A 23,596-nucleotide genomic window follows, 5' to 3' on the forward strand; every position below is an offset into this window, starting at 1 on the left:
CTCTCATAAGTTGAAAATTTTGAAAACTAAATACTGTTAAAATATGGTCTATGAAGGGTGATATATTTAGTTTTATGGTTGTTGGACTGATGTTATCTGACTATGATTTATTTTACTGTTTATGTATTTTGCTAACTCTGTCCAATATACCAATTAGAGTGATAACATGGACGCTACTAGTAACTAAACACAGGGAAGCTTAGTTATAATTATTATTTGTTTTTAAAATATTACTACAACATTATATAGCTGCTTATAAATTCACTCCACTCTATTTTTTAACAATAAATATTGGTAGTTACTTTCTCTCTAGGTCATACAGAGATAAAAACAGAGAATAGTTGATACGAGAGTATTTGTCAAAACAAATTTACAAGTTAGTTGAAAATTAAACTTATAAATTAGTTGAAACTCATAAGAGCTGAAATAATAAAAATTTATAAGCTAGCTAGTTGATTGAATAAAAATATTTAATAATATTAGCCAATAAGCTAGTTAATAAATATAAAATGACATAAATATTTAGATTTAATTACTTGATATAAAGAGAGATATAAAATAAATTAACAAAGATAAAAATAAAAATAAATAACCAGTTGCTTATAATAAGAATAGGGGATCGAATAGAGTAAGATAAGAATACTGATAAATTATTTTTGAACAATAAATTGTTCACATATCACTACTCCTTTTATAAATTTCACCATTCAAAATAATTATATTGTTTGGCCTTGAGTTATTCCAACCTCAACAAGATTACATGAAGAAGAGAACAAAAATGCTTGGCAACAACACCACCAAAAAAATGCTGATGCAAGTGCTCCTTGTTCTCAAATCAAAAGTAGTATATATAATTCATAGTTTTATTATCCCTTTCTTATCTCTAATTTCTTGTTCCTCTATTTAGTTCTTTAGTATTTAAGCCATCTTACAGGCTTTAATAATGTATTTATTTTTATCTACTTTCATAATGTATTAATTTTTAATTGCAACATAAACTTTGAGGTTCACAAATCGACTATGCTCTATTTAGTGTCCACCATTCAACACTTATGTCGTTTAGCATTCACTTATTCTTCTGATCATTTGTTTATGCCCTTGAAATCACATGTGCGCCTATAGAGAAATGAGTACGCTGCTTCCAACCTCAACAAGAGTACATGATACAGAGAACCAAAATGCTTCTCAACAACACCGAAGAGATGCAGGCACTCTCTTTGTCCTCAAATCTAAAGGTAGTAATCATTCATACATATAGTTTTCCATTCATACATATATGGATTCCAATCACAATTTGAATTTTAAGAGACATAAATTTTCATTGACTGGTGTGGAATATTTGGTTTGTTTTGTTTTAGGTGAAGGATTATATTGCAACCCCTGAACCGAATGGCTACCAGAGTCTTCAGACCACTGTGATTCCATTTTTGTATGAGAATGTTTAGGCTAGAAGTCTAGGTATGCTTTTTATAGCTTCAGTAGTTTGAATTGGTTAGGCTTATTTGTATTGACAACGTATTCTTGAGTATGCAAATTAATTTTTAAATTTTTTCTCAATTATTGTTGTCCAATTTATTAGCATAATTTTTTTTTATTTTAATATACAAAGTTTCTCATGCCTGCTCTGTGCAAGTTTGAAGTTGAGCTAGTTTCATTTTTGGAGATGTAAAGGCTCCATACAGCAAAAAAAAAAAAATAGCATTTCTACATCAGTTCTGACATGATCGATGTAGAAATGTTTAACATTCTACATCAATCTTGTAGTTGTGACCGTCGTTGAATGCTGAGTTTTCTACATCGGTCACAACTGAAGGACCGATGTAGAAAACTCAGCATTCTACATCGGTCCTTGGAAACTGTTGTAGAATAGGCGACCACTTTTAACGACATCTCCTACGACGACGGTCGTAAACCGATGTAGAAGGTCTCATATAATCGATGTAGATTGCCTTTTTTCTAGTAGTGATGAATGCTTGCTTTGACTTGATCACCCTTTTCTTGATGTTGTGTTTTGAATTGTCAATGGAAAATGCTTTTGAACATAGAAATAAAGAGGAACACCTAATGGGTTTTCTGTCTAGAGATAAAACAAACACTATTACAAAAAGTAGTTTTAACATCGGCTTATTAACATCGGTTTTTTACAAAACCGATGTTAAGTTAAACGCGGTGGCATATTTGTAAATAAAGTATTATTCTTAACATCGGTTTTCCAAAAAACCGATGTTAACTAATGATGTTAACATCGGTTTTTTGGAAAACCGATGTTAACATCATTTGTTAACATCGATTTTTCAAAAACCGATGTTAACATGTAATATGTTAACATCGGTTTTCCAAAAAACCGATGTTAATGCATACACGTTAACATCGGTTTTTTGGAAAACCGATGTTAACATCATTAGTTAACATCGGTTTTTGAAAAACCGATGTTAACATATGATATGTTAACATCGGTTTTCCAAAAAACCGATGTTAATATAAATTTTTTTTTAATTTTTATATATTTTAAAAAAATCATATATTGCGTTATTAATTATATTTTAATTAAAAATATATAATAATTAAGAAACAATTATAAATTCAAAAGGTAAACATTTAAAAATTAAACTAAATTTTTAAAATGAATTTCGTAAATTTAATTTTATTATTATTTAATCAACAAAATTATATGGTTTCTTTATAGAAATTAAAATCTTGCGTAACTTTTTTTTGTCAAAGATCGATCTACTGCAAATGTCCAAATGTAGTGTGTGACTACTATCCAAGTAAGTGTAGGATCGGATTGATTAATTTTTTTTATTCGTAAAAATTAAACATAAAAATATATAATAACTATTCAACCAAGAAAAGACAAAAAAAAATAATTGTTTAGTCAGATCTCTATGACCGATAAAATAATTTATTTCAATGGACATATTTCAGAATAAATATAAAATCATTGTTATTTATAAAAAAATTCTAAAAATTAATTTAAGATATGATTCTTGCATAATATTAAATACATGCCGTCAAAAAGATACATATTTTAGAAAAAAACTTTAAAGATACATATATATTTACTGAAATATAAAAAATATAATAATATTTTAAAATTCAAATAGAGTATAAAAAATATAAAATTAATATTTTTTAAAAGGCATATCATTCGTCAAAACTAAAACAAATATTAACATCGGTTTTAACATCAGTTTATTAACATCGGTTTTGGACAAAATCGATGTTAAGTTAAACGCGGTGGCATATTTGTAAATAAAGTATCCTTCTTGACATCAGTTTTCCAAAAAATCGATGTTAATGTATACACGTTAATATCGGTTTTTCAAAAAAATCGATGTTAATATAAACTTTTTTTAATTATTTATATATTTTAAAAAAAATCATATATTGAGTTATTAATTATATTTTAATTTAAAAAAAAATATAATAATTAATAAACAATAATAAATTCAAAAGGTAAACATTTAAAAATTAAACTAAATTTTTAAAATGAATTTCGTAATTTTAATTTTTTTATTTCATGATTATCATTTAAATATAACACACATTTATATAAATTATTTGATATTAGTTGATTTGAAAATAATAAAAAAACTGTCTTTAATAATAGAGTTTAACTTTTATAGAATTTTTATAGAATGTTGGTAAAAACATTTGTTAATTTTTATAATCCACATGTAATTTATTTTTATTACATTTGTCATTTTTTTATATTATTTTTAACCTCATTTGTTAATTATGTGAATTTTTTGTAAATAAATTTAATAAAAAAATTATTTAGGAAAGAAGAAACAAAGAAAAAGAATTATATTTAAATAGTGATGAATTTTTTTTGTCAAAAGTTATTTTAATACTCATTTAGGAAAGAAGAAACAAAGAAAAAACATTTCGGATTAATTATTTTCAGTCTATTTTTTTAAAATTCTAATTTTAATATTTGAACAAATATTTGGCTTGTCAAAGTCTTCAAACTTTTCTTTATCTTTAGATTTTGCCATCAACTTTATTTGTTTAACAAAATGATGTTATGATAAACATTGAGACTATCACATGTTATTTTTAATTATTTATGAGGTCTATTTCTCTAATATTTAAAATTATTTTTCAATAAATAATTTCAACTAGACCCATTATTTAAGAAACTCACGATTGTATGTTATTAAAGAACATAATAGTTTGCTTAAAAAAAAAGAAGAGAAATAGTAAAAGATTTTAAGTGTAGCGTAATGTGTATGACCCATTAAAAAATTACTTCAACAACTCAATAAGCAAGCAATTCAACACAATAGATGTTCTTAGGTCGTTTTGCATTAGATAAAAAAATATATATTGAATTTTATTATTAACCTGTGTTAAAATTTTGTTTCACTACTGAGTATCATTCATTTTTTTCCCACTTTTCATAATTTCTTGGAGCTAGGGTGGATCCGTTGCTTAAAAATATTTATTTATTTATGAATGGGTATTTATATATTCTTTTTTATTTATTTAGAATGAATATTTTTGTATAGACGGTATAGTGTTTATTTATACCAAATTATTTTTAAGTATTTGTATTAGGTATACCACTTAAAAAGAATAGAACAATGTTTTTTTTTATTATAAAGTTTACATAAAAAACTATTTTTTAATTTTTAAAATAATTTAAAAATTACAAAATATATCCCTATTATTTTTTTTATCTAGCATTTAAATTCATAATACATGGTTTAAAAAAACAATAAATTCAATCGTTTCATTAAATATAATACATGATTGAATTTTACGTTTCCAAATTTTTAATTGTTTTTATTTCGTCCTTCATATTAATCATGATTGATTTTAACAAAAAAATAAATATGAATTTATTTTGATTAATGATAATTTTAATTTTGTATTGAATTTTATTTAATCATTTTAATGGAAAAAAATTAATTATGCATAAACTAAGTGTTTTATATAATAATAATACACAGAGAGATATGTTTCGTTCACTACACAGAGAGATATGGAAAAAATTAATTTGAGGGGCATCTCTTCCATCAAAATTTCGTTCACTACACAAAGAGATTCAGAAAAATTAATTTTGATAACATTGCAATTTACAGCTTGTAGGTATAAACATTGCAATTAATTTGAGGGGCATCCCTTCCATCACTTCACTCCACACTCAATTTTTGGCTTCCAGCTTTCTTCTCTCTCACAATATTTTCTAAATTTAAATTTAAAATTAAATTTGAATCAAGTTATATATATATATATATATATATATATATATATATATTATTGTCATTAATGAATTTCAAGAAAAATGCAATAAAAACTTAATTTTCTATATTTGAAGTTTAAATTTCATTTTATAATTTTTTTTAAAATATAGTACAAATATTAATTTAAGAGTAAACAATAATTATAATTTTTCAATGTTAAAATACTATATAAGTTTAAACAACATTTTCTAATATGTTATGCTAAAATATAGTATAATATTGATTTCAGAGTAATCAATATTTCTATTCTTTTTATTGGGATATAACTATTATCATTCATTCATTCTTTTACTTTACCATATTATTCTATAATTTTAATAGGTTAATTATTTTCTTATTATAAATATGTTTTATTTTTATTTTACTAGTTTTTTTAAAAAAAAACACATGTATTTAATTTAACAAATACTAGTTAACATACTTATTTTTATCTAGGTCATGTACGACTATTTTAACAAAGTTGAAAAAAAATTAGGTTTTTTGTGAAATATAAAAGGGATTCTATTTGCTGCGATTGGATTCACTCCGCAGCTGCAACACTCAAAACCTAGAGAGGATGAGAGAGTGTGCAACCTTCGGGAACGATGGGTAGGGAGGCAGAGATATGGATAGGGTTTGGAGGGAGGCAGAGATATGGATAGGGTTTGGAGGGAGGCGTGGCGAAGTGCGAACGATGGGTTTGAGCGCTTTGTCTTTGGAGTGAAGAAGACTGCGGAGCGCATCGACCGACGCTATTCTCTTTCGCGGCGTCTCTCGGCCGTGGCGAGGGCGGCCGCCAACCGAGCCCGCGAGATTGATCGTGAATTTGAGATTGGACAACGTTACCGCGCTTTCAGCATGGATTTTCAAAGAAACTGGCCCAAGGTCTGTTTGTTTTTGTTTTGTGAAACAAAGATTTTAGCATTGATTGATTTGTGATTGAAATTGTAATTTGCAGTACTGGAAGCAGCTCAACAACTTTCTGGATAGTCCGGTCGGAAAGAGCTTTGCTGTAAGCATATGAATTTTATCTTTCTATGTCCTTCTGACTCACTTAATAATAGATTACGATAATCGCAACATGGGTACTCAGACACTATTCTTCATTTGGTTCGCACTGTCTGGTTGGCTTTTTCGGATTTTGATAATCGCAACATGGGTACTTCCATTTGCTGGACCTCTTCTCATTAGGACTTTGGCCAACACCATAGTTATTAAGGTATCTGCTGTGTGCTGTATCTATATCATTGGGACATGGTTTAGAGTTAATAAAATATTAGTATTTAACAATTAAATGTTAATTAATTTTGAGGAATAAAATCACTGAAGTAGGATACAATTTTTCTAATTAAAACTTTTTCATATATATGACAAAAGAACGAAATTTCTTCTTCCTTATATTTAATTATACCAAGGATTTCTAGTGTTGATTACCTTCCTAATAGATTACGAAACTGCAATATTAATATGTATAAATTAGTATTTTAATTTGTATATTGTACATAATATTTTTTAAATAATTAAAATTCAAATAATAAATAATTTTAGTATTAATTATATTATACTTAAAAATCATAATAAAATAATATATTAATATATAAAGTAGCATAGACTTTAGTCACGTCCATGTAAGTGTGAAGGGATGTGAGTAGAATTTCACAAACTTAATCATTTTTATTTATTGCCATTAATTACTATTACTATCAATCAGAAAACAAAAAAGATTTATTGAGGAATATATATATATATATATATATATATATATATATATATATATATATATATATATATATATATATATATATTCCATAAAAATAAAAAACAAAAACACTATTAAGAATTTACAATAACTCACAACTCACATACATGTTTAACTAATTAAGTTGGACGTTTCCTTTTGACAAATTATATATATTCTGTAAGATGAACTAGAGTTTCAAACTTAAATTTTAATGAACTTTATCTTGTAAACTGCAAAAGTATTCCTCCTTTTATTTATTTCTATTTTAAACTGAGATTCAAAACAAAATTGAAGTAAAATTCACTTTACAGTTAAACCTAATTAAAAAGTAAACAATATTTGTTTTAGTTTTATTTTATAAACGGGCGTTGAGAGTCTCTCAATTGAAAAAATATACATAACTTTATTATATATATCTGACTGAGACACAGCCATCTGACATATATAATTTGTCCATATACTTTGACTTAACAACACAGCCATCTGACTGAGACAAGTGTGCGAGCGGGGAATTCTGATGTGTATGGATTCCTCGAGCCACAGTCCATTCAGAGATCTGGACAATCACAATTTGAATCCGAAAGTTACATCAAGAGTTGGATACAGAGTTCAAAACGAGATGTTTACCTTGGAGCCTATCTGAATAGGTAAGTCAAACACAATAATTGAATTTAAATAATCTATACTACTACAATAAACTATATTCGTCTCTACTGCAGTGGACACTGGCAAATGGTCGTCATTCTATCTAAGGAAAACCTAGTTGTCTGGTTTTGTTCTTTGCATAACAGGCCAGACAACTACCTTAAGGGAATAATTAACAGGTCAATATTGTTTTCAATACATTTTCATTGGCATAACTCAACAACATCAATATTTTAATGTTCCTTATATTCAACACTAGTGCTTTGAAAGGACTTGATGATACTCCACAACCGAAATCCAAGGCTGCTGCTAGGTGGATTGTTGTTAAGGTACGTGATTTAAATAAAAGTTCTACTTATATATATTTTATGTGTGTGTACACTAATTGTAGTTAACGTTTAATTAATATCCAAATTTCATTATGTATTTAGTTTAATAGACAAAAAGGAATCACTGAATGTGGCTACTACGTGATGCACTGGATGTCCACGATAATCTTAGGATCTTTTAGGAATAATTGGGAGACGGTAATTGTTTATTACAAACAAATTTGGTTTTTTTATAATTGTTATTACATTATTAATTTATTTTTTTATTTCATCATGCAGTATTTTAATGAAGTTAGACCATTGGAAGCAGAGAGATTTAAGGCACTTCGCATACAGTGGGCACAATATTATCTAAAAGTTAGAAATCAAACATAGGATGTTAGGCAACTATGTAACTTTAGGTTAATAAATTAGTTTACGTACTTTGCATTATATTTTTTACAATTGTTGTTTCATCTTAACATTGAACAACCTTTGTTGATAGCTAGTTTTTTGCTAAAATCTATTTGAAAACTGAATGCAAATGATATATGTTGTGTGCTGTGTGGTCTGATTTTAAATTTACAGGTTAAATTTTGGTTTTTTGTAAAAACAAAGACATTATATAAAAAAAATTCCTGAAAACAACATCGGTTTTTTATAAAAACCGATGTTAACTGTCAATAGCAACACATTCGTTAACATCGGTTTTTTAAAAAAACCGATGTTAACTGTCAACAATAACACATTCGTTAACATCGGTTTTCTGTAAAAAACCGATGTTAAAATTCAATAATAACACATTCGTTAACATCGGTTTTTTATAAAAACCGATGTTAACGTGGGTTAACATCGGTTTTTTGAAAAAACCGATGTTAACTATCAATAGTAACACATCCGTTAACATCAGTTTTTTGAAAAAACCGATGTTAACCCACGTTAACATCGGTTTTCATAAAAACCGATGTTAACTGTGAATAGTAACACATTCGTTAACATCGGTTTTTTATAAAAACCGATGTTAATTGTCAATAATAACACATTCGTTAACATCGGTTTTTTATAAAAACCGATGTTAACGAACGTTAACATCGGTTTTCTGTAAAAAACCGATGTTAACTGTCAACAGTAACACATTCGTTAACATCGGTTTTTTGTAAAAACCGATGTTAACTTTCAATATTAATATACATTTTCTGGGTGTAATTCATATTAGCAACATCGGTTATTTATATAACCGATGTTGGTAATTTTACTTTAACATCGATTTTTGAAAAACCGATGTTAACGATAATATTATCAACGTCGGTACTTTCAACATCGGTTGAAAAACCGATGTTGAAAGTCATAAATAACCGATGTAGAAAGCATATTTTCTAATAGTGAAATCTTGTTAGTCATCTTTTAACTCTTGTTCTTTATGCAAGTCACTTAGGTAGATTAGTCAAGGGATTGATATTTTGGTCAAGGGACTTAGATTCTTTCATCTGAGGGATTGAGGTTTGAGCATTGAACTAGATTAGTGACTTGTGAATTGATGATTATGATTGGGCATTGAACTAGATTAGTGACCTATGTAGCATAAGGAGGTGGTTTAGGGAAGTTAGCCCTAACTCTTTTATTCTTTGTTATTTTACTTCTTTTTATCGTACTCCAAGTGTTTGTAAAAATTACCGAAAAAAGATTTTCTTATTCCTTTGCTCTTGAATTTTATGATTGTTTCATTTCTTGCTATTTATATTGTTACAATCAAATTATAATTGCTGTTTCTGGAAGCCATAGTTAGTGAATATTGGTTTTTTTAGTATTACGCGAGTCCCTAAGAATATGAGAGTGACAACAACGAAAGAGTAAAAGTTGGAGATAATGAGAGTGTTTCCAAGTGAGTCAGCGCCAAAAATTTAAAAATATTAAAAATGAACTAAAATCAGTTTAAAACTGATGTTAAGTAATTACTAACAACATTAACATTTGGAAAATATTTATAGAACATAATAGATAATAGATATGTAAAATATAAAATCAAAATAAGCGTGATTAGTGATATTATTCACCCGTGTTTTAGCCCATATGTTTACAAATTGCATGAGTTTGCTCAATTTCATAAATAATACTATACTTTTTTATATCTCTTTTTTTTTTGTGATTAGTAACAAAAGATAAAAAGCCACCATATATTAACATTCTTAAAGATAATTGAATAAATGAATATTGAGAGTTTTTTTAAACTCTTCATATCGTATCCCGTGTATTCTTCTTCAATCATTTTCACTTTCACAATTTAATTAAGTACCAGGCAATAACAACTGGGGAAAAAAAACTAACAAACGTGATCTCCATTCCCATGTTTATGTTTATCTCAAATTCAAATTATACCCATTACTTGCTTTAAGCATAAATTTCATATTTTTAATTCTATATGTTGTTTCTATCTTTAAGAAAAATGTTTATATCCACAAATTAAGTATAGATTTATTACTTGTCTTAAAAATATCATTTTCATATTTTTACATAATTTACTAGGAGAAGAAGAGAAAAGAAAAACTCCACCTCATAATTTTACATATAAATTCTAGATATTAATTTGACTTATACATGGCATTTTAAATAAAATAAAATATTCAATGAATTAGTTAAGTGAAAAGAAAATAAGCAAGAAATAAACCAAAAAAACATTTCCATTAATCTCATTAGTTATATTTTATTCTTATTCTTCTGTAAAAAAAAAAAATATTTTATCTGTATTCTCCATATTAAGTAAAACAAAGTATTCAAAAAAATTAGTTAAGTAAAAAAAAAACTTATACGAGTAAGAAGATAATAAATAAGAAATACATCATTTGCCTATAATTTCATTTTAGATATTAATTTTATTTATACTTTCTATGTTAAATAAAATCAGATATTCAATAAATTAGTTAGGTCATAAGATAATAGCCAAGAAAGAAAAAAAATTATTTACACAATTCTAATTCATTATATTTTATTCATATTCTCTATAATAAATAACACAAAGTATTCAAAAAACTAGTTAAGCTAAAAGAAAAAATGAAAAAACATTTATAGTATCATAATTTCATTGATTCAAATTTCTCTTAGTTTTGTAATTAAATATGTATTAAATAGGAAAAAATTTACTCCTTGGTAATTAAATATAGTTTTTTATTTTCTTTTAAAAAATCACTTTCTTCTTTTTTATTTTATATATAATTTCTATCTTTGGCAATAATTTTTAGTAAAAAAGTTACTCCCCTTAAATTAAGTATAAATTTTGTTATTTGATTTTGAAATAATCATCTTTAGGATAATATTTCATTTCAACGGAAATAATTTTCGATTAGACTTTTTTTACCCTCAATTGAACTCCAGATTAGTCAAGACTTATTTTTCTCTAATGAATTGGAAGGTTAAGACCAGAAAAAAGTCACATTAATATTTTATATTTGAATATATAATTTCTAACTTTAGTTGAAACCGGTAAATTAACTATAGATTTTCTTACTTTCTTTAAAAATAAATTTAATATTTTATTTTATTTTATATGTTATTTCTATCTTTAAGAAAAATGTTCATCTCGACAAATTAAGTATAAATTTTGTTACCAGTCTTCTTAAAAATATCATTTTCATATTTTTTACATAATTCATTGAGAGAAGAAGAGAAAAGAAAAATCTCACCTCATAATTTTACATATAAATTTTAGACATTAAGTTGTACTTATACTTGGTATTCTAAATAAAATAAAATATTCAATCAATTAGTTAATTGAAACATCACAATGCTAGTGATTATGTTGGATGGAGGTGACGGGGTAGGAGTCATTTTATTTAATGACTGAATTTTGAAATTTTCTAGTAGCAGTAGTGAAACACAAATGGATCCTCTACATTAACGTTAATTAATACTATAGATAATTGCAACTTTTTATTATATTATATTTTTTATATTATTTCCATACGAAAAAAATCAGCAATACAATTTGGAACATTACTAAAATTACGGGGATCAACTTGAGAATTCAGAGCTCGATCAAGAGAGTGAGTCACCGAGTTTGCTTGTCTCCCTACAAAACAAACACAAAAGTTTGGTAAATCAAGTAGCATAGTACAATAGTTGGATAAGATCGCAACATATTTTGATTTATCTTAGCGATATTTATATACTTCATTCTCCACTTGAAGGCAATCGGATTCAATAATGATATAAGAAATCTCCAGATCTTTGAGCCATTGTAAGGCTACCAACATGGCTAGGAGCTTCCTTTCGTGAATGAACAGTTTAAACAGGAAACTGTGATCGAGATAAAGTCATGACAAATTGACCTCTATCCTCCCTGATAAAACAACGAACTTAGAAGAGTTTTCCTCTTCGACAAAAGTAGCGCCAATATTGCATTTTAAAGTCTCTAGAGGAGGAGGTTCCCACCTTACTACCATCAAATTTGCAGTGGGTCTTAAGTATATCTTCTCAATCACTCGGGCTTTTCTGCAATTTTCAAAAAGCTCCTGAGCTTGATGTACCTCATGCTCAGTGTGCAATCACTTACAACAATTTTATTCTACATACAGGCTTAGTGCGACATACTAGGCTAAGTGTTATGGCAATTATGCAGAAACATGCAATGCATTTGACCCTATTTAATCTATGTTTAATGTTCATTATTAAGTTTTCTCCTTTATGCATTAATGCTTGCTTTGGCTTGATCACCCTTTTCTTGATGTTGTATTTTGAAATGTCAATGGAAAATGCTTTTGAATTTAGAAATAAAGAGGAACACCTAATGGGTTTGGTGTCTAGACATAGAATAAATCTTGTTACTCATCTTTTAACTCTTGTTCTTTATGCGAGTCACTTAAGTAGATTAGTCAAGGGATTGATAGTTTGGTCAAGGGGCTTAGATTCTTTCATTTGAGGGATTGGGGTTTGAGTATTTTGTGAGTTGATGATTATAATTGGACATTGAACTAGATTAGTGATCTATGTTAGCATGAGGAGGTGGTTTAGTGAAGTCAACCCTAACTCTTTTATTCTTTGTTATTTTACTTCTTTTTATCGTACTCCAAGTGTTCATAAAAATTACCTGAAAAGATTTTCTTGTTCTTTTGCTCTTAAATTTTATGATTGTTTCATTTCTTGCTAATTATATTGCCACAATTAAATTATAATTGTTGTTTCTGAAAGCCATAGTTACTGAATATTGTTATTTTTTCAAGTATTACACGAGCCCCTAAGAATACGAGAGTGACAACCACCAAAGAGTGAAAGTTCAAGATAATGAGAGAGTTTCAAAGTGAATCAGCTCTGGAGGTTTAGAAATATTATAAAAGAACTAACATAAGTTTTATTTAAAAATTGATGTTATCTACTTATTTGACAAATCAGTTTTTAAAAACCAATGGTAACTAATCAATGACAACATCAATTTTTTGAAAATATTTATAGAACATAATAGATAATAGATATGTAAAATATAAAATTGAAATAATCATGATTAGTGATGTTATTCACCCGCGTTTTAGCCCATATGTTTACAAATTGTATGAGTTCGCTCAATTTCATAAATAATACTATACTTTTTTATATCTTTTTTTTTGTGATTAGTAGCAAAAGATAAAAAGTCACCATATATTAACGTTCTTAAAAATAATTGAATAAATGAATATTGAGAGTTTCTTTAAACTCTTCATATCATATTCCGTGTATTCTTTTCCAATCATTCTCACTTTCATAATTTAATTAAGTAACACGCAATAACAACTGGGAAAAAAAATTAACAAACATGATCCCATTCCCATGTTTATGTGTGCAACAAACTAGACCAATAAAGTCATAAGAATAAAAAAAGGATTTATAATGCAAACAGATCTAAGATTGATGAAGGGAAAAAGAACCCGGTGCATATTTGTATAATTTTCAAAACCGACTATGTATCCCCTGCATCTCCTCTACAAACAAATGCTGGCCATGTCTTGTACAAATTAATGCTCAACACGTAGCCGTGCATGATGCATCCACTAATTAACTTTGAAGAAGAAAAAATGGCGATCAAATAATTCCTGCGAATTAAAGAATTGTGACTGACTCTAACATTTTTGACTATGATAAAAAAAAAAAACTTCTTTAAGTGGAAAGTTTTATAATGGGAGGTGAGAACTAATTAACTTTGTGTTTTATGTAAACTAGCAAGTATTTCTTAGAATGTACAAGCTTATATATAAATATATGTGAACTATAAATTATATCAGGAAATAAATATCTAATGTGTGTTACTCATCATTTCTAAGAATATTAGTCATTACATTTAAAGAAAAAAATGTGAAATATAAAAAATATAAATGTAAAAAATATCTAGACATTATTTTATGTTAATATATAAAAATAGAAATTATAATATAAACATGAAAACATTTTAATTTTTGAAAAACATAAAAAAATAATTAATGTAATATTATTATAATGAGGACTTGCAAATTAGTATTTTATGATACTTATTGCTTCACATATTAACTTAATTAAACAAAAGAAATTTTGTTTGCATAACTAATTTGTTCTTCTCTTGATAAACAAACAAAAATTGTTACTCCCTTCACACTAAAAAAATTTATCTTCTTAAGTTATTTTACAAACACAAAAATTAATAAATAGAAAAAAAGAATAACAATTTATAAAATTAACCTTATATCATCTTTATTTATTTATAGATTTTATTGTTCATTATTAATGTTATAAGAGATATAATTAAGTGGAAAAAAGAAAAAAAAAGTTATTTTGAGATTTCATTTTTTATATTTACACGATAATTATAATAAGACAAAAAAATATCATGAAATGGAAACTACATTTATGATATAAGGGATTGACATAATTAATTATTTGTTACACATTTGCCCTTATTTAACATAACTTAGATAATTGTATATGGATTATTCCACAACTACTCTCATCATAAATATCAAATGATGATATTTTAGGTTCAATATATAGTTTGTAAGTACTATTAATTATTTCTTAAACATTGTATATGAACTTTGAAAATCCATAGTTTAGGTCTGGAGAAAAAAATCAATATATTTTGGATTCAAATGCAAAAGTGACTTAAATAAGCATAATGTGTTCTAATTTATTGAAAACTATAAAATCAAAAAGAGATAATTATTAAATACCATGTGAGATTCATAAAAGTTTTCTAATTTTAGTAAATTTCAATCAAAAAGAGAAATTATGTTAAAAAATGATCAAGATCACATTATCCTTTATGGAAAGTAATCATGTTAGAGATGTAGGAAGTTGATTATAATTATGACGAGTTATTTTTCTTCATATATTATAATTACAATTTATCTCAAAAATCAAAATCATTCTCTTTGATAAATAGTTGTTGAAATCACCTATTTAATATATAGTTATACGTAACCACACATAGTTTGGTAAAAAAAATCTTATATTAAAAAAAATAATAAAGTGTTAATTGTTTATTATTTAGTTTAAAAAGTTTAAGATATTGATTTATTTAAAACTAGATACATTTTTACCAATTTATTTTGAGAAAAAAATTGCTAGAAGGAACACTTTCGTTCATTTAATTTTGTAAAATTAATCCACATCAAAAGAACAACTAATAAATTCGCTTCCACTACGCGTGTATCAGTTGGATATTAGTTCTTCTTCTTCTTCTTCTTTTTTTTTTACAAGATATTGTGGCCATATTTTGTTCTAGTTTCTAGTTGTGTTTTTGGTAGACTTTTTGTTCTCTAATATTTATATCTCCTACTGATATAAATATATAGTAACCAATGTCCTACTGGCTTCATATATTTCTGTATAGGGTATCTTTGGTACCTTTCTATAAATACAATATCTTTCCTCAGCCGACAAAAAAAAAAAAAACTAAAAAAAATGCAAGTCAATGATTTAGTAAAAATAAAATAAAATTTGAAGTTTTCGATACACACTATTTGGTATATGTTTTAGTTGTTTTTTCATAAAAGAAAACGTTTCTGTAAGGGTGTCAATAATTGATAGTAATTTAATTAAAATAAGTGAAAAAATTTAATAGTGCATAAAAGGTGGCGAATAGAATGCAAGTTTCTATATGTCAACAAGTTTATCAATGGAAAATCCCATGAATTTATCCGGTTGTAATAAAAAATAAAATATATATTTGCACTCTTGAAATATTTTAAAATGCTAGTTTTAATTCTTAATTAATATATTTTTAACTTCTACATTTATAAAAAAAAGTGATGTGATTTTAGTCACCGGGCCGGAGAGACTAGAAACATATGTTTTTGTAAAAATATAGGGATTAAAAACTTATTTTCAAATATTTTTAAAAAATAAAAATATACTTTTATCAAAAAATCACTTGGATAGGATTGGATGATTTTAAAAATTAAATAAAATAGATAACAATCTGTCTATTCTCATTTTCAAATTTTATGGATTATCCAATTAACACTGTAGAATAAAACCAGTTAAACATAATTTTTTAATATTTCAAGTTCCTTTAAATTTATTAAAAAAATATTTTTTCATATATTAATTTTTAGTACTTATTCATAGGAGTGTCTATAGAATCCAATAACTCATGCACTGGAATTGACCAAAACCCTTTAATATAAATTTTGTTGTTATTTCGGTAAAAGCCAAAACTATATTTCAAATAAATAAGAAAGTGTTAATAACCGTTATTTAATTTTAAAAAATTTGTAGGTATTAATTTGATAAAATAAAAAAATATTTCTTAAATGTTAGTTTTAGAAAGAATAGTCTAAACGAACACTTTCATTCTTTAGTCATATGGATTAATTCACCTTAATGACAACTCACAAATTTATTCTCTGGATTTCATACACAAATTAAGCTCCAAAAGAAAAAAAATCTTTATGACAATGATAATTGATATGCCGAACTAGAACGATTAATTAGTGTTATTGACCTAAGTTTTAGCCCATGTTTGCAAATTGTATGAGTTTGCTGAATTTCATAAATAATATTATAGTTCTTTATATCTCTTATTGTTGTGATTAGTAACAAAAGATAAAAAGCTATATATTAGTGTTCTTCAAAATAAATTGAATAAGTGGATATTGAAAATTTCTTTAAACTCTTGGCATCATATTCTGTGTATTTTTTCTCAATCATTCGCACTTTTACAATTTAAGTACCACAAAAAAAATTGAGGAAAAAAAAAACTTGACCCATGCATATGTTTATCTTTAATTAACCCAAATTATACCCATTAATTATTGTGCTGCAAACTAGACCAAAAAATCTTAAGAATAAAAAAAAGTTAAAAAGGATATATAATGCAAGCATATGTAGATTGAGAAAGAAGAAAAAGAAAACAGTGTATTTGTATATTTTTCAAAACCGAACAGCTAGCTAAAGGTTGGAAATAAAATTTAGAGTAAAGTATACAAATACTTACTGAGATTTTGTTAAATTTCTCTTGATACTCCTTATTTTATTTGTTTTTTAAAAAAAATATAAATTTCTTAATTTTTCCTATATTAAACATGTTTAATTTTATTATTTATTTATATTTAGTTAGGATTAATTTGACTTGTAGGTTCAGTTTAAAGCCAAGATACATAAAAAATATATATATATAAAGCCATTATGAACCATCAAATTTTCTGCCAAAGAAAAATTAAAGTTGACCAAAGAAAAATTAATGTTGACCAACCTGCAGTCCAATTTGCCTCGTACCTCTAGAAATAATTGCACCAATTGTCTCTATGCATTTTATTTAAGTATGCAACAAAGGCATATGTCACTTTGTTTGCGCAATGTGAAAACAAAGGCATATATGTCACTTTGGATCCCATGTATATGCTAAAAGTTGTTTCTTCATAACATCGATCCATAACTTGTGGATCCCATGTATTTTCTTATTCTTTAATTTCTGGAATTGATTATTATTATTCTTATTTAATATAGTAAGACCCGAATCAGATGATTTAATTAAGAAGACTTTGATTAATTAAAATGTTTATCCAAAGAAGGTTAGTTACATGTTCACACACATAAAACAATAATTAACTAGAAATATTGTAGTATGAATTAACAGATATTTAAAAATTTGATCCAATCATCTATATAAGAGGAAGGAGTGGTGTCCGATATAATCACACCAACCAAAGCCACAAAAGAAAAGCAATAGCAATAGCAGTAGCAACAGCCCATATAAAATATAATGGCAGAAACCTGCGACTCCAACAATAAAGTGATCCGTGAATACCATCATGATGCTTCCTTTATGTCAAGGTGTGACATCTTTACTGATGTTACCGAGTACCAACTGTGTCTGGCATATGCCGGAGAATCTGGTAAAGGAAACTTCGAACCTAAGTGGGTTCTCAATGCCACAACCACACTCCACCACATGATCAACGAGTACCACATCGATGGAATCGATGTTAACTACACCACAATCCTGTGCAACCAAAAATTGTTTGTTAACTGCTTTAAGGATCTCATAAGGGGTCTAAGGGAAGCTCTATGCACCACTGGGTTTGTGGCTTCCTTAGCTCCAGATGCTGCCACTTATGTTGTGTTTCAGTGCTTCGTTGATTTTGAACCTCGAGATCCTAACAGACCAGTTAAAAGCTTGGTGCAGCATACTTACCAAAACTAAATATGAATAATTTTTTTCACAAAGATCAAAATTTAAAGAAAATACAAACTTACAAAAATAAAAATGTATTTAAGTCATTTAATATGATGATTGAAATATTTATCATTCAATATTGAGATTTTAGTTAATTGAATTTAAAAGAGATTTAATTGATATGAATTTAAAATTAAAGTATGAAATTTAAAATTTATCAACTATTATTTATCAATAATCAATGATAATGAGTTAAAATCATGATTTAGACATTCTTAAATCATCTTTACATGTCAAATAACAGAAAAAATATTTTTTAAGAAAATATTGTTTAGATTCTTTGAATGAAAATTGATTTTGAGGGTGTAATAACCAAAATGGATTTTAATGTCTATGTACACTCAATTTTCTATTATAATTAGTTATATATATATATATATATAATTAAAATTAAATGGACATAATTAAAATTAAGATGATATATGTATAATATGCTAACTTGAAGGCAATCGGATTCAATAATGAAATCATCAATCCCAGATCTTTGAGCCATTAGAAGGCTACCAACATGGCTAGGGCCTTCCTTTCATGAGTTTAAACGGGGAAGTGTGAGATAAAGCCATGACAAAGTGACCTCTATCATCCCTGATACAACAACCAACTTAAAAGAATTTTCTTATTCGACAAAAGCAGAATCGATATTGCATTTTAAAGTCATTAGAGGAGGAGGTTCCCACCTTACTGCCATCAGATTTGTATTGGGTCTTAAGTATGACTTCTCAATCACTCAAGCTTTTCTCCGATCGTCGAGAAACTCCTGATCTTGATATACCTCAGGCTCAACACGCAATCACTTACAACAATTCTATTTTACATACAAGCTTAGTGTGACATGCTAGGCTAAGCGTGCAGGCACTTATGCAGAAACAACAGTGCAACGCATTTGACCCTATTTAAGCTCCAAGGATGCAAATAGAAGGTAGATAACTGGTTGGGGGACTATCTAGGGTTTGAGGTTGCAGGTGCAAAGCTCTCCCTTTCCCTCCATGGCTTCCCTACCATTTCTCATCATCTATTTTCTTCTTGCTGTTAGATTTACCCATTTTAGGGGTTGACGTAGTTGAATCCATCCTGATGCTTACATTTTGATTATTAATGTATGTTTATTGTTCATTATTATGTGTTTTCCTCTATGCATTAATGTTTGTTTTGGCTTGACCACCCATTTTTTGATGTTGTGGTTTGAATTGTTAGTGGAAAATGCTTTGAAATTTAGAAATATAGAGGAACACCTAATGCGTTTTGTGTCTAGAGATAGAACAAAGCTTGTTAGTCATCTTTTAACTCTTGTTTTTAAAGCAAGTCATTTGGGTAGATTAGTTAAGGGATTGGTAGTTTGGTCAAGGGGCTTAGATTCTTTCCATCCGAAGGATCGGGGTTTGAGAATTTTTGTGATTTGATTATTATAATTGTGCTTTTTTTAATGGAAATGTTTTTTGGTTTATTTCTTGGTTATTTTCTTTTCACTTAACTAATTCATTGAATATTTTATTTTATTTAAAATACCAAGTATAAGTCAAATTAATGTCTAGAATTTATATGTAAAATTATGAGGTGGAGTTTTTCTTTTCTCTTCTTCTCCCAGTAGATTATCTAAAAATATGAAAATGATATTTTTAAGACAAGTAACAAAATCTATACTTAATTTGTGGAGATGAACATTTTTTTAAAGATAGAAACAACATATAAAATTAAAAATATGAAATTTATGTTTAAAACAAGTAAGAAAATTTATACTTAATTTACGGACAGAAATATGTCAACTATAGATACAATTTTCATAGTGCAGAATATGAAATACATCCTCAATAATCAGGTTAACTTTGGTCTTCAATTGGTAAATTATATTACTCATGTATTAGTACCTCAATTATTCAAAATAGTTTTACACATATCAAATTGTTATTTTGCATTTTTGGAGTATAAGCACAAATTTTGTCAAGCAAGTTGATACAACAACTGCATTTGTATGTAATTTGTACAAAGAAGCTTAAATTCAAGATAATATATTAAATATCAGATGAAATAACAACAAGATAATGGTACCTATAGTCCTTGCAACATTTCTGGGGTTGGAAGCTCAAGAAAATGTGCAATACCAACAAATTCAATCTCCTCACTCCTCTTAGCAACACCCTTTTTAAACAAATAAAGTTTATAAGAAGAAATTCTATTCTATATAGTTGCAACACAATAGTATCCAAGAAACATGTTTTTGATGCAAGATTAATAGTCTCAGCTGTAACCTAGCAATACAATGTAAAATTAGTTTTTCTTTAAATTAAATCATATAATAATTATAATTTATGATAATTTACAATAAATCTGGTTGCCTATGCATTGCACAGGCTCTAATACTAGTGTGTGAGTATATATATATATATACACACACACACATTTTTCCCTTCTACTTCTAGAAATACACACATGCTCAATATTTTCATAGATTATAAAATTCACTAAGTAAAAAAAAATAAAGTTAAAATCATGATAATAGTATTAAAATTATTATTATTATTTTAAACAAATAAGTAAAACTAAACACTCAAATGTTCATATTTAAGCATGTAATTATAATAATCATGGAATAAATAAAAAATGTCTGAAAAAATTATTGGAAAGGAAATAAAAATAATAATTGTGACTTTTTTTATCCATTGAAATCAAAGACATTTATCAGGAGGTTTAAAACACGTATCTTACTCAACCACCTATATATTATTTTAAAAAATGTGCAAAAATCAAATGTGACATTTAATTGAATAATCTTCACGATAAAGTTGACATTTCATTAAATAGAAAATAAGAAATAAATAGATGAAAAAGCAATTAAAGTAAATGAGTAAATGAATAACTACATCCTAAAAAGACACTAGTGCTTGGTAGCATGAAAGATGAAGTTTGAGAAAATGAAGTGTGGAAGGAGAAAGACGAGAAAGTGGTATACATAGAGGTTGGGCCTATGGAGGCCCAAATATTGTGACTATTCCCAAACATTGGATCATGTGAGATCAATGGTCTAGAAAAATAGTGTCACTTCATTTCTGAAACTTATAACTATCATGATTCTACCTGCAAAATGAAGCAACTCATCCTAACATGCTTCCAGATACAACACATGAGATATCTAGAGAAAATCAAACACCTTTGACTACAACATTCATGAGAAGGGATGAAAACCTTTTGGCATAAGACAATTATGTCAAGATTCTGCATTTTTTTAAGAACTTATTGGCTAAGGGAGCAAGGTACCATATGGACGAATACCCTTTGATGAATGATTGGTCCTACAAAAGACCAGATGGTCATTAGTACCCGCTAATACATAACACACTCTAAAATACTAGAGAAAAGAATATGCTTTGTATGATATTGGCTAATAGTAATCTGATTTGTCCCCTTAATGAATTGAGGCTTAGTAGGGGGCATGTGTATCGTATGGACGAATACCCTTCGATCATATTGAAGACTGAGTGGACCTTTATCCCTCTATAAGGCTGAATAGACGTAAACTTTCTTAATACATATATACTTGTCATTTTTGTGAAGATTAAAGAATATAGTCTATCTTAACGTAATCCAATCATTATCAAGGACTTACTACCATGTAATTTCAGATTAACATTCCCTTAATTAAAAAGGCAATGCCCATGGACCATATGACCCATAAATACGTGTACTAAAGGGTTAGATTTTCAAGATATCCCACACTATAACAAAATATGCATTCAACATCCCCAATTTAACATCGGTCACAAGAAATATAGATGTTAAATTATACGCAGTGATATTTCCTTAAATACTTGGAGCTTCTTAACATCGATTTTTGAAAACCGATGTTACTACCAGAAACTTCACATCGGTTTTTTGAAAACTGATGTTGTTAGTACAATGTTAACATCATTTTTTTTTTAAAAAAAAATCAATGTTGTTAGTAATTAGTTAACATCGGTTTTTGAAAATCGATTTGTCAAATGAGTAGATAACATCGATTTTTAAATAAAATTGATGTTAGTTATTTTTTTACTATTTCTAAACCTATGGCGCTGACTCACTTTGAAACCGTCTCATCCTCTCTAACCATCGCTATTTCGTTGTTTCCACTCTCGTATTCATAGACACTTGCGTAATACTAAAAAAAATAGCAATATTGACTAACTATGGCTTTCAAAAACAACAATTAGAATTTCATTGTACCAATATAAATAGCAAGAAATGAAATAAACATAAAGTTCGAGAGAAAAAGAACAAGAAACTCTTTTTGGGAAATTTTTATGAACACTTGGAGTGCGATAAAAAGAAGTAAAATAACAAAGAATAAAAGAGTTAGGGTTGATTTCACTAAACCACCTCCTCATGCTAAAAAAGATCACTAATCTAGTTCAAAGCACAATTATAATAATCAACTCACAAAAATACTCAAACCCCGATCGCTCGGATGGAAAGAATCTAAGCCCCTTGACCAAACTACCAATCCCTTGACTAATCTACCCAAATGACTTGCTTTAAAAACAAAAGTTAAAAGATGACTAACAAGCTTTGTTCTATCTCTAGACACAAAATGCATTAGGTGTTCCTCTATATTTCTAAATTCCAAAGCATTTTCCACTAACAATTCAAACCACAACATCAAGAAAAGGGTGGTCAAGCCAAAGCAAACATTAATGCATAGAGGAAAGCACATAATAATGAACAATAAACATACATTAATAATCAAAATGTAAGCATCAGGATGGATTCAACTACATCAACCTCTAAAATGGGTAAACCTAACTACAAGAAGAAAATAGATGATGAGAAATGGTAGGGAAGCCATGGAGGGAAAGGGAGAGCTTTGCACCTGCTACCTCAAACCCTAGATAGTCCCCCAACCAGTTATCTACCTTCTATTTGCATCCTTGGAGCTTAAATAAGGTCAAATGCGTTGCACTGTTGTTTCTGCATAAGTGCCTGCACGGTTAGCCTAGCATGTCGCACTAAGCTTGTATGTAAAATAGAATTG

General features: G+C 27.3%; 1 protein-coding gene and 1 long non-coding RNA gene across 3 annotated transcripts; both read left to right on the forward strand.

The window, feature by feature from the left end:
- The first annotated feature begins 5,751 nt into the window (after nucleotides 1–5,751).
- LOC114405870 lies at nucleotides 5,752–7,728 on the forward strand. 2 transcript variants are annotated; one of them, XM_028368387.1, is made up of 5 exons: nucleotides 5,754–6,113; nucleotides 6,187–6,240; nucleotides 6,322–6,447; nucleotides 7,449–7,616; nucleotides 7,689–7,728. In XM_028368387.1, exons 1-4 carry the CDS (start codon nucleotides 5,883–5,885, stop codon nucleotides 7,458–7,460), a joined length of 423 nt encoding a protein of 140 aa, XP_028224188.1. In that variant the 5' UTR covers nucleotides 5,754–5,882; the 3' UTR covers nucleotides 7,461–7,616; nucleotides 7,689–7,728. The 2 variants fall into 2 exon arrangements, with proteins under 2 accessions (XP_028224187.1, XP_028224188.1); XM_028368386.1 differs by lacking the exons at nucleotides 7,449–7,616; nucleotides 7,689–7,728 and having other exon boundaries at nucleotides 5,752–6,113; nucleotides 6,322–6,660.
- Nucleotides 7,729–8,100: 372 nt separating this feature from the next.
- LOC114405370 lies at nucleotides 8,101–8,484 on the forward strand. Its single transcript, XR_003665185.1, has 2 exons — nucleotides 8,101–8,141; nucleotides 8,223–8,484. It is a non-coding gene; the product is annotated as an uncharacterized LOC114405370 (long non-coding RNA).
- The last annotated feature ends 15,112 nt before the right edge of the window (nucleotides 8,485–23,596 follow it).

Source organism: Glycine soja, chromosome 3 (genome assembly GCF_004193775.1).
Source record: "Glycine soja cultivar W05 chromosome 3, ASM419377v2, whole genome shotgun sequence".
Classification (NCBI taxonomy): domain Eukaryota; kingdom Viridiplantae; phylum Streptophyta; class Magnoliopsida; order Fabales; family Fabaceae; genus Glycine; species Glycine soja.